The following is a 16,288-nucleotide window of genomic DNA, read 5'->3' as shown; positions in this document are numbered from 1 at the left end:
AATCGGAAGTTACGCCCCTTTCAGAAGTTGCGCCCGCCAATAAACACAGAACTGTCAAACGGAGGTAAACAAAACAAGCGGCCGCTTGTAAGGGAGCGTTCTTTTATTACGTAACGCAGTAGGGGGGGAGGGGGGGTCGGAGGCCGTGTTACGCTCCATACAAAATTTTTAAAATTTGTATGGAAATTTTGTTACGAGGGGGGGGGGGAGGGGGTCTAAAAGTCCGATTTTTCGCGTTACGTAATAAAAGAACGCTCCCTAAGCGAAAAGTTTGTTTTGATTTCCATCGTGAAAATTTAAGTTTTCGTGACGATTTCAAAAAATATAGTCGTAAAAATGCAGCGAAACATCACGCAATCGAAAGAGGCTTTGCTCAAATCGTACAACACCAGGTTGAAGGAGGACGTCCGCAGCATGCTCGAGAACTTTGAGGGTGAGAAGTTTGGTCTGTATACAGTGCAGATTCGATTTTTAGGACGCATTGATTTGAAAAAAAGTAGAAGTACAGCCTTCACATGTTTTAGGACAAAATCTAGTTATTTGATTAAATTTTGAGTTAATGGTTGGTCGGCAAATCACTGGACTCCACCAAACAGCCCATAGCCTCTTATCTAGTAACTCCGAACCTTTGCAGAGATTGATCTTCGTTAGGCGCGGAGACCAGGTATAGACAGACCTGGTTAGGCGACATACCGAAGCAAATCTTCAACTCAGAAAAACAAAAGAAGAAATTCATGTACAAAGGAACATGTACAAATGTACAAAGGACAACGATTGGAAACTCGGTACTTGGAACGTTCGAACTCACCAATATCTGGCCTTCTTGCCCGAGAGCTGCACAAGGTGAACGTGCATGTGGCCGTCATTCAGGAAGTTCAATGACGCGGTCATGGAGAGCGAGAATTCACGGCGGTGAACTCCATTGTCAACACTTCTTTCAAGAATCACATCTACTTCAGTGGCGGCAAAAAGGCGATGCACGGAGTCGGTTTCGTAGTGAATGGGGATCAGAAGAACCGAGTCATCTAGTGGAAGTGGTGAATGACAAGATCTGCGTGTTGAGAATCAAAGGTAAATTCTTCAACCACACTCTGATCAACATCTACGCGACGAAGAACGACAAGACTGATGAGGAAACATACGCTTTCTACGAGCGTCTCGATATGTAGAATATCCAAAACACGACGTGAAAATTGTCATCGGAGACGCAAACACGCAAGTCGGAAGGGAAGCGTTCTTCCACCCTCGACAACGGCTTGCGTTTGATCAGTTTCATTGCATCCAGGGGAGCACATTCTTTACGCGCAAGAACATTCGGAGGCGACACCCGAATGGAAAATCGTGTACCCAAATCGGTCACGTTTTGGTGGATGGTTAACACTTCTCGGGCATAATGAACGTGCGATCGTAGAGAGGACCGAACATCGACTCGGACCACTTTTTGGTAGCGTGTAAAATTTGAGCTAAACGGTGAATTTACAGCGTCTCTTGATCAGCGATCTTGCTGCAGAGTATATTCGAAAGCTTGTCGAACGGATCACGCCCTCGGGTAACCTGAACGATTAAAGAAGAGCTCCCCAGAGCATCGTAAACAAAACGGCAATTGGCATGACCAGAGGACGCACACTCAAAGGGAGGTTCGATGCGGAGTGCCAGCGAGTAACGGACGAGAAAACGAGGCCAGGAAACGTAATGATGGTTATGGATAAGCACCGAAACTGCAACCAATACAATGAGTTGCAACGAGCAGAGAAACAAACCCATTGCCCAAAGAAAGAGAGTACGATGAGTGACCTTTGTGATGTGCAACGACAGGAAAGGTAATTTGTTGACAGATAAGACAGCGGTAGCGACCAGGGGTTCTATCGTGAGATGCGAGAGGGATTCGTCGAGGTCCAGCAAGTTCATGTAAGAGGTTTTCGAACGGCGAGTGCTTAGGACGACCTTTGGCGGCGTACGTGAGAACTATATGGGAAAGAGAAGGACGAACCACGAGCTGGTGCAACTCTACGGCAATTCTCGTTTTTGGAAGTTCGCCAAGGCTGGACACTTCGCAAGAATGCCGGACGCGCTGGATGCGCGCCAACCGAACCAGACAATAAATCCGGTAAAGTTGGTGTTGAATTCGAAGCCGGTTGGAACATGGCGGAGGCGGTTGAACCAAGTCGAGGAAGATCTGGAAAGTGTGGGAGTTTTGTGTCGGAATTGGAGAGAAGCAGCCCAGAATCGAGTTACCTATATGGCAACGAATCTGGTGGTTGTCCGAGCAGTTAAAGTAAAGTTAGTAAGTAAAGTTTAACGTTGGGGATGATGGAATAGCTATAGACCCGCCTATGTTGGAGGACGCTAAAGCCGTGAAGGAGCTTAAGAGCGGGAAATCTGCGGGAAAGAAAGAACTGGTCGATATTCTGTACCAAATCGTCCAGCACATTTGATGCGAAGAACAGCTTCCGACCGACTGGATAGACGGACTCATTACACCAATCTACAAGAAGAGACAAAGACTCGATTTTTATCTTTGGCGGAACGCTAGTGGGAGACCGGTAGTTCATCGCGTTTTCCTCGGAATGTCAAAAAGTGACGCGCGACAAAATAGCACGATCACGTCGATATCCGAAGATGGACGCCTCGACATATTTGTTATTTTCAAATTAAGAGTCACCTTTTTTGCAAAAGATCCTTCTTTTACTTAGTGGAGGCATTTTCCTCTTATTCTTGCAGAAATTGTCCGTCTGGCCAAGGGCGAAAACGAAACGCAACTCTCCAAGATGACCCAGTGCGAGCAGGACACGTACGAGATGCAGGTGCGGGCTTCCAACATTGGTATTACTGAGTGACTGTTGCAACTCGAGATACATGTTAAAAATTTGTGTTTGTAACTTTTCAGTTCGCGCCGGAGAATTGCTGATGAAGCTGGTGTCGGACATCAAGCAGTACTTGATCTTGAACGATTTCCACTCGGTGAACGACGCCATCTGCAGCAGTTCGCAGCTCTACCGGAGCACCCAGATGGACCGCGACAACAAGCTGATGATGGTGCGGGACGATATGGCGGCCGATTTGTACGATCTGGAGGAGGAGTACTACACCAGTATGTACAAGTAAGAGGTGTAATAGATTGGGTTATTTATAATTTCATGCACTGTTGATTATTGAGTAGAGAAATTCCCTGATAATCGTTATTTTTGAGAAACTCATCCAAGAAGTCCTTGCGATTTCTTCAACTGTCAGTTTGAACAAACCAAATTCGCCACCATGTCCAAATCCAAAGTGACCGTCTACTTCTTCACGAACGGCCAACCGTTCAAGCCGCCGCACAAGGTGACCATCCCGCGTCACAAACTCGAGGAGAACCAGATCGTCGAGCGGATCAACCGGTTGCACTACTACAATGGTTACGTGTAGGTTTCAACTTTTTGGTGGTGTGATCTTGTTGTCATCTGAGGTGTCGTCCAAACCCTTTTCAGCGTCTACACCCTGTTCGGGGAGGTTCTCCGCTCGGTGCAGGAAATCCACGACGAGTCGGCGTTCGTGGCGGTACCGCGGGATCAGTGCTTCCAGCCGGGGCCGTACGCGAAGGTGTTTCGGGACTATGCCAACACTAAGCTGTAGGTTGATTCTGGACGTTGTTGGTGGGCATGTGTTCTGAACTTACGATTTTTTTTAGACCGGTGATCGAAGAATCGAAAAAGGGCAAAAAGAAGAAGGCTTCAACGAGTAAGGTTTATTTGGTTATGGGTGGTCACTCGGGTTAAAATTCTATTTTTATGACAGAACCGCTCGGCACCAGCTACGGCTGCAAGGCTCCTGCGCCGCGAATGGCCAAGGAGGTTCGCTTCTGTCCGGGATGTCGTCACGTGGCGGTGGACACGCGCTGCAAGCACTTTGGCGCGAAGCGTACCCGCAACAAACAGGACGCGTGCCAGTGTCGGACGACGGATCCCCACGGCGAGTGCGTTCCGAAGCCGGTGCGACCGCCGCGGAAGGTTCGCCGAGAGCGGCCGGGTTGGTCCTGCTGTCGGAGGAAGACCAAGAAGAAAGAGTACGTGGTCAAGCTGAGGAAGCGGGATGTGGAACGGCTGGAGGAGCTGGAAGCGGCCAAGAAGGACAGGCCGAAGAGCGCTGGGAAGCGGACCGGATGCTGCGGGAAGAGACCTACCCGGGAGGAGCACTACCGGAAGATGAGGGAAAAGATGGTCAAGCAGCGGAAGCTGAGGCTGCAGAAGGAGCAGAATCGACGGAATAAAGAGCTGAAGGAGGCTCAAAATCGGGTCAAGAGTCGCAGGAGAAGGCAGCGATGTATGGCCCGGTGTTGTCCGTGCTGCGTGAAGAAGCCGGAACCGATCTGGAGGCAGCCCCCGCCGCACAACTGCGTTGAGCATCTGCGGAAGGCTCGAGAGTATGCGATTCGCCGCCGGAGGGCGCTGCAAATCCCGGAACAGACCTCGTGGGAAAGCGTTACGTTCCCGCCCAAGTTTCGGAAGAAGATTCGTGGTACTCAGGTTACGAAGGAGGACCTCAAGAAGGCGAAGAAGGCTTCCGGCGGAGGTTGGAACTGTTTCCGACGCAAGAAAAAGACGGTTCAATTTGACGAGGAAGAACCTCCTTGCAGTTCTTAGATCTTGCTTTATTTGTACCAAATATACGAAAACCTAACCTAACTAGTTGCTGAGTTGCTCTTAAAAAGTTGTAAATAGTGGTAAAATAACGTTATATCCCTAACGATTGCTTATTTGGTGAGTATTACGAAGAGGCACCGCCGCCGCCGCCACTCTCCTTGCTGAAGCGCCACGGGTTGGGCAGTCCGTTGAGCAGGTGCAGGTTCGGGTCGATCGTGGCGTACGTGTCGGCCGCGATACGCCGCAGAGATTCCGCCTCGGACGGGCCGGTCGCGTCGACCATGTCGCGCAGGATGCCACCCTCGAGCTGGAGCAGCACGTGGGGTGCGTCGAACTCGCGCGCCTCGCCCGCGTCCATCACCAGGATGCGGTCCGAGTCCATGACGGTGTGGAGGCGGTGCGCCACCGTCAGCACGGTGCACTGTTTGAACTTGTCGCGGATCGTGCGCTGGATGAGGGCGTCGGTTCTGGAAAGAAAGTGGGTTTTATTATAGGTTTTTTGTATTGATTTGTGAGAGACTAATTTGCTCTCCATCCGCATTGACTTTCTCGAATTTAGGATTTTCAGCGCTCCCTCAATTTAATTCGAATTCTGAAACGGAATCTAATTAGATTTCGTTCCGAAATTCTAATTTAACTGACTGGGCCCTGGGACTGGGTATTTGTCTGGGGATAATGAGCTCGATTTGCTCTCCATCCGCATTGACCTTTTCTCGTACATAATTTTCCTGTTTATTAGTAGATAGAATCAAAGCCGGGGATCGGGGTAGGAGCATTAGAGCAGATTGTCTAATTATAGTCAAATCTCCGGTTGACTATATTCTAGAGATCATCGAAGAAGAGAATCACCAGTTCACAGAACGAAGCAAAATGAATACTCGATTGAGAATATCTAGAGAAAAAAAAAATCATTTTTTTTAGGTAAAATTAAATTTGCAATCGAAAACTATTTTACAGGTTTTTTTTTATAAAGGGCCTTATTTCAAGAAATAGCCACCAAAAGTTTGATTTTAGCGAAATATTTGCAGTTTAGCGATTTAAAAAAAATAGTTGCCATGAATGACCATTTCTGAAAATGTTCGTTTTTATGTCAGAAAATTTGCTATACAATTGGGTACAAAAGCCCTGTGTGAATTTTTATCTACAAAGGTAAAAAACTCGATCAAAAACCATTTCTGATCACTTTTTTTCATTTTAATGCAAAAAAACATTGACAAGACAACATTTTTTTGATGGATCAACTATGGTCCCTGTTGCGGCTGATTGCCTCAATGTCGGGACGGTTTCGATGGTATTTTCGCGGGACTGTAAACCACGTTCTGGCACGGCAATAAAACACTCGTTTTTCTCTATAAAACTCTATCGACCGATTTATTTACACGACTTGACTCTACAAAGTTTGCGAACGGAATGAATTTTGGTTCGGTTTCCTTTTTTTCCCTACTTTTCGGGCGCTTTTCGTTCGCGCTAAATCTGACGATCAGGTTGCCGTTGCTTTTCACGCAAAGCCGACATTAGTCTTTTAAGACTTAAAATTAGGCTTTATCGAACCTAACCGTGTTAAGTCTTTTTAAGCCTAATGATGGGTTAGTCTTTAAAAGACTAGTTTCGTTTTAGTACGAAAAATTCATTTCAATTAGCTGGGTGGTGACGCGCGGTCAATTATGTGACATTGTGTGTGAAAAGAAGAGAATTTTATTTCGTGTTTCATCCTGGTTGGCTTGCCCACAAGCAGAAGAAAATCAGTTCAATTAGTTGGGTGGTGACGCGCGGTCAATTATGTGGCATTGTGTGTGAAAAGAAAAGAATTTTATTTCGTGTTTCATCCTGATTGGCTTGCTCAAGTCCTTCCTACATCATCGTTGATCGGGAGGCACGACGTCGTGTGAATTGTTGCATTAAAATAAGTTTAAGTATTACTGTAAATGAATGTAAAAAAGACCTTCCTATATCATCAATGTCGTCTGGGTAATCGTGATGAAAAATTACATTTATTCAGTATTTAAATACCTGTGCGCGAGTGTTTTGGTGTGCTAATTAGAAAGACCTTCCCATAGCATCGTTGCTCGGAAGGCTCGCCGACGGGTTTGTTATGAAAGTCCTCCCCATAGCATCGTAGCTCGGGAGGCATCGAAAAGCCAATACCTTATCCTATTGTGGTTTGGTTGAGCGTTTTAGCTTATCCTACTAACCCAAAAAAAAATAATAATCACGTGATGCTTGAAGGAGATGCTGTGGATTCAACGGTCTCAAGCGGTATCAACAAGTATATAGCGAAAAACTATGTGCTTGATGAGTCTGCAACTTCAACTATCGGACTAACATTCCTCCCTTTTGTTGAACTGCAGGCTTCTTGGGAGGGCGCCGGTATTGACTAATAAAGTCGGGGTCTTCAGGGGTTAAACAGTGAACGGATGGTTGGCTCCCACTGATCATTTTTGATCCATTGTTTAACTTCAGCTGATCTGTCAATAACGGAGTAGCAGCTCATTGGCAGTCAACCATGCTCATGCTCATGCTCATGCTCAAAAGACTAGTTTCGTTTTAGTACGAAAAAGCCTAAATTTTAGGCTTTATGTTATCGTCAAAAAGCCTAAATTTTAGTCTTTTTCGAGAATGCGAGGGGATCAGAGCGGACATAATCCAAGATGGCGGAACTTGATTAAGACTTATTTTTAGGCCTAAAAAGACTTATTTAAAGGTTTAAAAGACTAATTTTTAGGCTTTTGCAAGAAATGGGAGGAGTCAAAGCGGACAAAATCCAAGATGGCGGAACTTCGCCGTTGACCAATTGTCAGGAATTTTTATTTTACGCTTGAAGAGCCTCGGAAACGGACGCGATGGCGAACAGTCCCCTTGGAACGAGCTGTCAAGTATGACCTTTTCTGTCAAGGTCCTTAAGGTTAATTTTTCAAAATTGATTTAAAAATCCATTTTAAACTCTTTGTGGTCGTACAAAGGGTCATTGTACTCAGAAAAATAAGCTTTATCGCTGTGAACAATAATATCAGCAATCTAAGCTTCATTTTAGGACCCAATTGTCTAAGAGACTTTGAAGATTGGACCTCTAAAAAACGAAGTTGATGTTATAGCTGTCGGCCACCATTGCTAGTACCAACCACTAGTGATCAAGATTGGACCTCTGGTTGCTGAGATACAGAGGCTTAAAGAAAAAGAAACACGAAAATTGAATTTTTCTAAAGAAGCCATTACACTACAGTAAACAAACAAACAAACTCGCACTTTTTGACAGCTTTGTTTGTTTTCCTAGATTTGTTTGTACAAACGTCAGCCTGCATACATTTTGCCTTGTTTGCGAGTTTGGCAAACTGTCAAACAGGAAAAAAAGTGCGAGTTGGTTTGTTTGTTTTCAGTAGTGTAATGGCTCCTTAAGTATCACCCAAACAACCCACCATTTTCTAATGATGATATCTCAGCAACTAATAGGCCGATTTTTAACGTTAAAACATGAAACATTCGTGAAATTTTTCGATATTTTCGAAAATACTATTTTGAAATTTGTTGAATCAAGGCTAACATTTCAAAAGGGCATAATATTGAATGTTTGGCCCTTTTGTCTTGATTCATTTTTTTTAAAGTATTGTTATCGAAAAGATCGAAAAAATTTCACGAATGTTTCATGTTTTAACATTGAAAATCGGACTATAAGTTGCTGAGATATCATCATAAGAAAATGGTGAGTTGTTTGGGTGAAACTAAGAAAAAAACAATTTTCCCGTTTCTTTTTTTTAAAGCCGCTCTATCTCAGCAACCAGAGGTCCAATTTTCAATGTCTCTTAGACAATTTTATAGCCAATTTTTTGAACTATTAATTTTTTTTTCCCGAAATGGTCACTCATGGTCACTATTTTGAAATCGAAAAACTGCAAATATTTCGCTAAATTTATACTTTCGGTGGCTATAAAACGGGGCCCTTCATCAAAAAATCTGTAAAGTACTTTTCGATTGCAAATTTACACTTGCAAATTTTACATTAAAAAAATTAGGTATTTTTTTTTTGCATGGAATTTTGATTTTTCCAGAAATTATTATTTTTCAAAAAATCATAACTCAGCACCAGATTTTTTGACCATATTTCTCTATGGCTCAAAAGTGGCGGGATTTTGTCCTCTTAAACATATCAAAAAATCTCAAAAATCAAAAAAAAATTGGAAAATTGAGTTTTTGTGAAAAAAATGTTAATTAAAAAATCGGCGTTTTTTTCCGTGTTTCAATTTTTGCCTCAATAGTCTTCAACAATACCTACAACTTTCCGAAAACGCCAAATTCACTCAAAAGTTACAGCCATGACGTACAATTTTTGTATGGACAGCTGCCAAAATTGTATGGGTGAACCAAGACACAAAATAGCTTCATTAGTCATAGGGAAGGCCCCCACAAAATTTGAGCCAAATAAAAAAATACAAATAAGTTCTGTAAGTTTCCAGCTGTTTTCCGCGCCTTTTGAAGCTCCTAACAGTTTGCGAGCCTGTTTCTCAGCTTCGTCAGACTTTTTTCGGAGTTATTGGAGGTTACCGTCGGAAGTAGATTCAATCAAGACAAACCCAACTAAACTTACTGTGGATCCACGTTCGCCGTCGCTTCGTCCAGCACCAAAATCTTGTTGTTCCTCAAAATGGCCCTCGCCAAGCAGATCAGCTGCCTCTGCCCGACGCTAAAGTTCGTACCACTCTCCGTCACCATGTAGTCCAGCCCGGAGATGGCCGACCTCAGCTCGACCTCGTTGATCGCCCTCCACAGCGCGTCATCGTCGTACAAACTGAACGGATCCAGGTTGTACCGGATGGTCGCACTGAACAGCACCGGATCCTGCGGGATGATCGAAATCTTCGACCGCAGCGACTCCAGCGAAACCACCCCCGTATCGATCCCGTCGATCAAGATCTTGCCCTCGATCGGCGCCAGCCGGAACAACGCCCCAATCAGCGAGGACTTGCCCGCGCCGGTGCGACCCACGATCCCCACCTTCCACGCCGGAGCGATCGTCAGGTCCAGGTCCTTCAGCACCGCCGCACCGTCCTTGTCGTACCGCAGCGTCATCCGGCGGAACTCGATCTGACCCTTCCAGGGCCAGTCGCCCGGCGGGATCTTGGGCGGGTCCGCTTCCGACTTGAGCTCGGTGTACTGAATTACACGCTCCACCGAGGTCATCTGCTGGATTGACTCCGCCGTCTGGCGGATGCCGTACTGCACCATACCGGTCAAGATCATCGCTTGAGAGATGGCGAGTCCGACGTTGGCACTGAAGATTTCTGCAAATGAGAACGAAATATTTGATTTAGCAGGGTTCGTCTCTTGCTGCCAAACAGCAAAACAAGTCTCCGACCAAGCGATTCCGTGGAGACGCCCGGTTTCTGAACCCTAGCTGAGTGACTTGGTTTTCAAGTAGGTCACTAGACGACGAACTCGTACCCACCTTGGTGCATCACGATGAAGCTGTACGTCACGCAGGCCACAAACGCCGTACTGATACAGTCCAGCCACAGCCCGAGCGCGGCGTTGCTCGACATGGTCAGCTGCCAAACGGCCGAGTGCACATTCTGCAGCGCGTCAAACTCCTGGCAGATCTTTTGCTGGGCCTCGTTGGCGCGAATCGTCGACAGGCCGCTCAACGTGGCGGAAAGGTGCGAAAACACCGGACTGCGAGCTGTTTTGAAAAAGGGTTAAGAAGTGAAGGATTTGAAGATCGTGCCAAACTTACTGATTCCCTCGAGCCGCTTGAGATCCTGCGTTGGTCGGAGGTACAGCTTCAACGCAACAGCAAACAGTACGATCGCGCCGAGGAGTGCCAGCAGGAGGATTGGGTTCATGAGTGCGATCACCACCAGGATGCCGACCATGATTAGCAGAACCTGGACGGCGTCCATGATGGCTTTGGGCAGCAGCTCGTCGATCGATCCCATGTCCTTGGAGAAGCGGTTCAAGATTCTCCCGGATGGGTTCGTGTCGAAGAAGCGCATCGGAGCGGCCAGGATCTTGGCGAACATTCGATCGTGCAGCGTTCGGGAGGCCTTCATGCAAATGTTGAAGAACAGGTACCCTCGGAAGGTGGTGAACACGACTACGCCGACGATGATGACGCCGTACGCCGTTAGGTATTCGCCGGTCGAGTGTTCCACCGGAAGATCGCGCTGGCGCCGCTCCTCCTGGCGCGTCCAATACGTGACGAAGTAGTCCGACCCGCTGATGACGACCTGCGAGAAGATCAGCATGAAGAAGGTGAAGAAGAGCAGGAACAGGTTTCCACCCGCCCGGAAGTAGGTGGTCCACACGCGGAACGGGATGCTGCCTTCGGCTTTGTCCTCGCCGACGGTGCGGCCGAGGTTTTCCGCCACGCTGGACTGCAATTGGAGAGTGTGATCAGTTTAAAGTTTGGGGATTTGGAACTCATAATACGAACCATTTGCGACGTCGATCCTCGCAGCGAGGTCGAACTCTTCAACAGCTTGTAACTTTCCGCCTTAGCGCCATCAATGAACGGAATCTCCTCATCTGCGATGTCTTCCAGCTCTTCCTCGGCGACGTTTTCACTAACCTCCTCGGACGCTCCCAGCAGCTTACCAAAGTCCAGGTTACTCTTGGACAGGGTTTGGTACGTGCCTTGTAGGAGAATTTTGCCCTAAAAATCAATTTGTTTAGTTAAGATCTCCACGGTAGGAAAATCCAACAACTCACATTTTCCACGATCACAATCCAGTCGGCCTCCTTCAGGAAGTGCACCTGATGTGTAACGAGAATCCGCGTGACCTTCTGGGTCGCCAGGTAACCCCGCGGTCCCATAACCTCGTCAAACAGGTGCCGCCCGACGTGGGTATCGACGGCGCTGAGCGGATCATCCAACAGGTAGATCGATGCGTTCTTGTAGATCGCTCGCGCCAGATTAACTCGAGCCCGTTGCCCGCCGGACAGGGAAGTTCCCCGCTCGCCAACCACGGTTTTGTCCCCGTCCGGGAGTTGTTCAAAGTCTGTGAGCAGGGCGCAATGCTTGACCACTTCGGAGTAGCGCTTGCGATCGTACGGCAGACCGAACAGGATGTTGTTCCGGACGGTGCCCGTGAAGAGCCACGGTTCCTGGCAGCTGTACGACACGTCCCCGTTGATGATCGTTTCTCCGTTGGTGATGGGCAGTTCTCCTAGGAGGAGTTGAAGGAGGGAACTCTTCCCGGCGCCGACGGGTCCGACTACGGCGAGGAGTTGGCCGGACTTGGCCTTCAGGGTGACGTCTTTAAGGGTTTTGTCCTTTTCCTGGTCCCAACTGGCGGACACGTTGACAAGCTCAACGGCCGTCTCCGGGCAGGTCTTGACGTTTTCGATGAGATTCTTGCGCAGACCGATCATCTTTTTGTCCTGTTCTTCCAATACGAGGAACTCTTGGACGCGGTCGATCGAGACGAGGGCTTCAGCGCCTAGCGATACAGCTAGTGGGTAGAAGATGGCAGCGGTCAGTTGCAGAATGTTGAAGAACTGTGCCATCGGGAAGACGATCTCCGCCGTGATGGCTCGTCCCTCGAAGAAGCACATGGCGATCGCGAGGAAGAGCGTCGATCGCTCGGTGAAGATCATCGTACTGAGGTAGATTCCGCGGATGTACGAGGCCCACCGAATCTGCTGGACTTCGTTTTTACGTGCTAGCGACACTACCGTGTGGAACGGCTTCTCCCAGGCGTACATCTTGATCACCTGGATGCCCTGGATGAGTTCGTTCATTATACCGACCCGTTGATCGGTACGCTTCGCTACGCGCATTCGCAGTACCGATTGTAACCTTCCCAAGCCCGTTTGGACGGGGATCGTCTTGAGCAGTAAGCCTACGACTCCGACTACCGCCGCCCACTGAACCTGACGCCAGATGAGGTAGCACGTGAAGATCGCCTGGAACGGCAAAACCCACACATAGTGCAGGAAAATGAACCCGTAGTCCAGCCGACTGACGTCGTTCGACAGCAGATTGATCAGATAACCGGCCGGCGTTTGCCCAGCGGCTTTCTTCGACATTCGCAACGTCTTCCGGTAGATCATCGAGCAACACGCGATCCTCATCCTAGCTCCCACCAACCGCTGCCGCAAATCTGAGTGATGACTACAGAAACAACTCAGCAAGGTCAACGCCACCAAGATCCCCGCCAACCAATACGCATCGTTCCACACGTAACTGATGTAATCGGCGGCACTTGATAACCGCCGCACCGTCGGCTCTTCCTCATCCTCAATCAGATCGACGTAACCGTCATCCTTGCTGTTACTGTAATCTAAAAAGGCAAAACAAAACTTGTTCAAGCAATTCAATTCCTGTTTAGTTCATCAAGCCTCACCCGCATCATCCCGCCAATCGTTCTTCTCCAGCTGATTGCGCTTCCCACTCTCTATGCTCCGTCGGACGCGATCAACTACAGTTTCGTTGTGCTCATCGTCCAGCTCGTTCAGAAAATTGATCGTCGTGAGGAGCACATCGGGCAGCTCTGTGCTAGGGGCGGTTCCGTTGAACGCCAAAGCTGCCACGTGGGTTGCGTTGGGCGAGACGGGCAGCTGGAACTGGATCAGGAGTTGGGCCAGCACCAGCGGCAGGATTGATCTGGAAGAAATTAATCAGCGGTAAAGAACGTGCCGCACGAGGTTTGAGCGGACTTACTTGATCAGAACGAACAGGAACACGAGGAAGCCGTCAAAGATGCACTGGTCGATGAAGGTCCAAAACAGGGCGGTCCGAAGACGGGGTTCGCAGTTTTTACTGCGGGCTCGGGCGAGTTCCTTTTCCCATTGTCTGAAGAATAATAAGAACAAAAGAGGGTTAACCGATTTCTCAAACAATAATCCAAGTCACAGTAGGCAGCTTTTACTACAATAGTTATTTTCATTTGGAAAAGAATCTTCAAGTTTGACAGAACCCCTAGATTTTATATCTTTCAATGAAATTTTCAAATCGAAGAATGATTGTAAAATCTGAGGTAAAATTTCTAAAATCGCTTGCAAAAAATCATAAAATAATTAAACGTCTCCAAAAAAATAGCCTGGAACCCGCACAAATCCCCGCGATTGTGGTCCCGGATGGCGCCGGCGTCCGCTTGCTCAGCGACAGGCCATTGCGATCTACCGCCGGATGAGGGCGGAACGGCAGGCCGAGGAGCGACTGAATCGAAGCCGTAGTCGGGGAAGATCCCCGCGGCGCCGAAGTCGGTCCCGTTCGCGGACCCCGAGTCGGTCGCGCGGTAGTCCGAGACGGGCGGCGGCACGGTCCAGATCGCGTACCCCGAGCAGGTCCGGGTCAAGGTCTCGGTCGAGGAGATGAGTTTAGTAATGCATATTCAACAACAAAATTTCTAGTGAATAGATATTTATTTTATAAATAACATAAATATTTGTTAAGTTTGCTTTTGTCTTGTTTATACACAGATTAAAAAAGAAATAGTGTAGAAGGTCCAGTTTTTGCCTTCCTCACCTCACTGAGGCAAGGCTATAAAATCACTCGAAAATTGAACTTCTTAAATATACCTTCTAGATATACCTTCACGTATACCTATCGACTCAGAATCAAATTCTGAGCAAATGTCTGTGGGGATGTGTGTAGACATGATTGTTTTTCCACACGATTTTCTCAGAACTGGCTGAACCGATTTTGGCCGGGTCAGCCTTTTTCGATTCGTTTTGGGGTCTCATAAGACCCTATTAAAATTTATTCTGTTTAGTAAAGTATTTAAAAAGTTATGGCGAAATTTTTTTTTTGTATCGGCAAAAAAGGGTGATTTTTTGCATAACCTCGAAGTCCCGGTTCTTTTTGTTTACGTGCGAGAGTCGCGCCAGATGCGAAACGCCCGGTTGCCACATTGCTTCAAATGAGAGTCTGCATGTTTTCTGAAAAAAGTCTGTATCAGTTTTTTTCATTAACTTATTTTCATTATTACTTTGTAAATGTGAGGAAGGCACCAACCACCTAATGGTGGATTAAGAACAAGATTAAGAAACGTTTTTTTTTCAATGATTTACTTTTAATTTACGCGATAATGAATTTTGTAAAAGGCCATTTTGAATAATGTTTTTTTCCATACAGGTCTCCGCACAATTTTGATAAGAACTTTAAAAAATATGAAAGATCCTGTTTGTTTATTCCATTTTAGGCCACTGCAAATATTTTTTAAAAGGTTATATCGACTTTTGTCAGAGTCGATGGACATAAAATTCAAAAAATATTCGCAACGACCTTTCGTATCACTTTAAGATAAACACCTAAAAGTTTTGATTTTCGTTTTTTTTTATTTAATGGGGACCTAAAATAGTAGTTTATGCAACAAGTTACAAAATGAGGATTTTTCAGCACGAGTCGTACATTTATCCAACGAGGTTCACCGAGTTGGATAAATACGAAGAGTTTTCCCATCTGTTCCAACCTTCCATCGGATGAGGAAGTAAAATGTCGGTCCCGGTATTGGTTGTTGTTAGGCCGTTAAGTCATTCCAGGTGTAGGAGTCGTCTCCATGCCATAAGTACAAACAACACACCAAACCAAGCCTACTCCGGTGGAATCGCTGGCGGCGGTTGGACTCGCAATCCAAAGGTCGTCAGTTCAAACACTGGGGTGGAAGGTTCCTTGGAGTAGAAAGAGGTTTGGGTGCTCTCCCCATTCAAGCCTTCGGACTCCTAGGTTCGAGCAGAAACTTGCAATAGAGACCACAAAAGACCCGGGGGTCGTTAATGTGGATGGTTTGTTTGTTTTGAAAAAATCCAGTTTTGTAACGAGTTCCATACAACGTTTTTTGCAATTCCGAAAAACATCCATTGACTGAAATTTTAAGTCAAATTTGCATGTATTTTTTTTAAATTAATCGTTTAAATAAAAAAAATTGAAAAGTGTTACTTTTCAAAACAAGTGCTGAAAAGTTCAACTTTTCAGCACACATTTCAGTGCTGAAAAGTAGAACTTTTCATCATTTATTTTGAAAAGTTTTGCTATTCGATTCTGTTATTTTTGGTACAGAAAAGTAGGCTATTTCGTCGTTCAAGAATTCTCATAGGCTGCTATAGGCAGCATTGCTAGAAATACATGAATAATTTGTTTTTTAATACGAACACTTTTGTTCGGTCGGGACCGAACTACGGAGCGTGTGGACTGTAATTTTGGCGACGGCGGACTCTCGGGTGCGGTCACCCTTGGTGGACAACGGAGGAACCACTTTTCGGAGGCGGAATCGGATGGAGGGCGGATCAAACTAATGAATTACTAAACTAAACTTCTATTTCTCTACATAGTTCACAAACGATTCGCGGTCGGGGGTTTGCTTCCTCGGAAGCCGGTTCGGGGTTCGCGTCGGATCGCGTCGAGGTTGGGCGAAACTTGTCCTCGCGTGTCGTACACCTCCTTCTCGGACGGGAGGTGGATCAAGAATGCTGCTGACGTCGTGGTGTGGAGCAAAACTAGCGGTACTTTCTGTTGTCGTTGCACGCGCCGTTTTTCCTCCACTTTGTGTGTGTGGTTTGTTTTGGTTAGCGCTCCCTTCAGCAACGCTCGAGTGCACGCTAAACTCTTTCCGAACGGAACATACTCCCCCCGTTGAAGCATCGATTCAACATTTTTGCTGATCAGGTTGGCGTTGATGTCGAAACGGAGTGTTGAGTTTGGTTGAGTTGTTGATCAGATGCGTAGCAACGGGAAGAAG

General features: G+C 46.7%; 3 protein-coding genes across 5 annotated transcripts in view; 2 read left to right on the top strand and 1 right to left on the bottom strand.

Annotated features, from left to right (window-relative positions):
• Positions 1-29: 29 nt before the first annotated feature.
• LOC120413929 (mediator of RNA polymerase II transcription subunit 22) lies at positions 30-3,138 on the top strand. Its single transcript, XM_039574918.1, has 4 exons — positions 30-92; positions 264-433; positions 2,722-2,823; positions 2,888-3,138. Exons 2-4 carry the CDS (start codon positions 337-339, stop codon positions 3,103-3,105), a joined length of 417 nt encoding a protein of 138 aa, XP_039430852.1. The 5' UTR covers positions 30-92; positions 264-336; the 3' UTR covers positions 3,106-3,138.
• A 39-nt stretch (positions 3,139-3,177) lies between these two features.
• LOC120413928 (uncharacterized) lies at positions 3,178-4,661 on the top strand. Its single transcript, XM_039574917.2, has 4 exons — positions 3,178-3,401; positions 3,468-3,608; positions 3,668-3,717; positions 3,775-4,661. Exons 1-4 carry the CDS (start codon positions 3,256-3,258, stop codon positions 4,617-4,619), a joined length of 1,182 nt encoding a protein of 393 aa, XP_039430851.1. The 5' UTR covers positions 3,178-3,255; the 3' UTR covers positions 4,620-4,661.
• Positions 4,587-16,288, bottom strand: part of LOC120413925 (probable multidrug resistance-associated protein lethal(2)03659) — a 27,266-nt gene continuing 15,564 nt past the window's right edge. For all 3 annotated transcript variants that reach the window (XM_039574908.2, XM_039574909.2, XM_039574907.2), the window contains exons 3-10: positions 13,270-13,401; positions 12,953-13,212; positions 11,316-12,889; positions 11,041-11,259; positions 10,342-10,981; positions 10,057-10,287; positions 9,199-9,892; positions 4,587-5,086 (exon numbers count right to left, since the gene is read on the bottom strand). In XM_039574908.2, coding sequence (XP_039430842.1) covers positions 4,744-5,086; positions 9,199-9,892; positions 10,057-10,287; positions 10,342-10,981; positions 11,041-11,259; positions 11,316-12,889; positions 12,953-13,212; positions 13,270-13,401 — 4,093 coding nt within the window. In that variant the 3' untranslated portion in view covers positions 4,587-4,743. The remainder of the gene's footprint in view (positions 5,087-9,198; positions 9,893-10,056; positions 10,288-10,341; positions 10,982-11,040; positions 11,260-11,315; positions 12,890-12,952; positions 13,213-13,269; positions 13,402-16,288) is intronic.

The sequence above is a fragment of the Culex pipiens genome, chromosome 3 (genome assembly GCF_016801865.2).
Source record: "Culex pipiens pallens isolate TS chromosome 3, TS_CPP_V2, whole genome shotgun sequence".
Lineage (NCBI taxonomy): Eukaryota > Metazoa > Arthropoda > Insecta > Diptera > Culicidae > Culex > Culex pipiens.
This window is presented reverse-complemented; position numbering and strand designations above follow the sequence as displayed.

Bases quoted from the DNA above. Each gene is read 5' to 3' on its own strand.
- LOC120413929 (XM_039574918.1), top strand. From the start codon at position 337: ATGCAGCGAAACATCACGCAATCGAAAGAGGCTTTGCTCAAATCGTAC. The intron at 434-2,721 runs GTGAGAAGTTTG...TTATTCTTGCAG, and splicing joins CATGCTCGAGAACTTTGAGG to AAATTGTCCGTCTGGCCAAG. The intron at 2,824-2,887 runs GTATTACTGAGT...GTAACTTTTCAG, and splicing joins GGTGCGGGCTTCCAACATTG to TTCGCGCCGGAGAATTGCTG.
- LOC120413928 (XM_039574917.2), top strand. From the start codon at position 3,256: ATGTCCAAATCCAAAGTGACCGTCTACTTCTTCACGAACGGCCAACCG. The intron at 3,609-3,667 runs GTAGGTTGATTC...GATTTTTTTTAG, and splicing joins GACTATGCCAACACTAAGCT to ACCGGTGATCGAAGAATCGA. The intron at 3,718-3,774 runs GTAAGGTTTATT...TTTTTATGACAG, and splicing joins AAAGAAGAAGGCTTCAACGA to AACCGCTCGGCACCAGCTAC.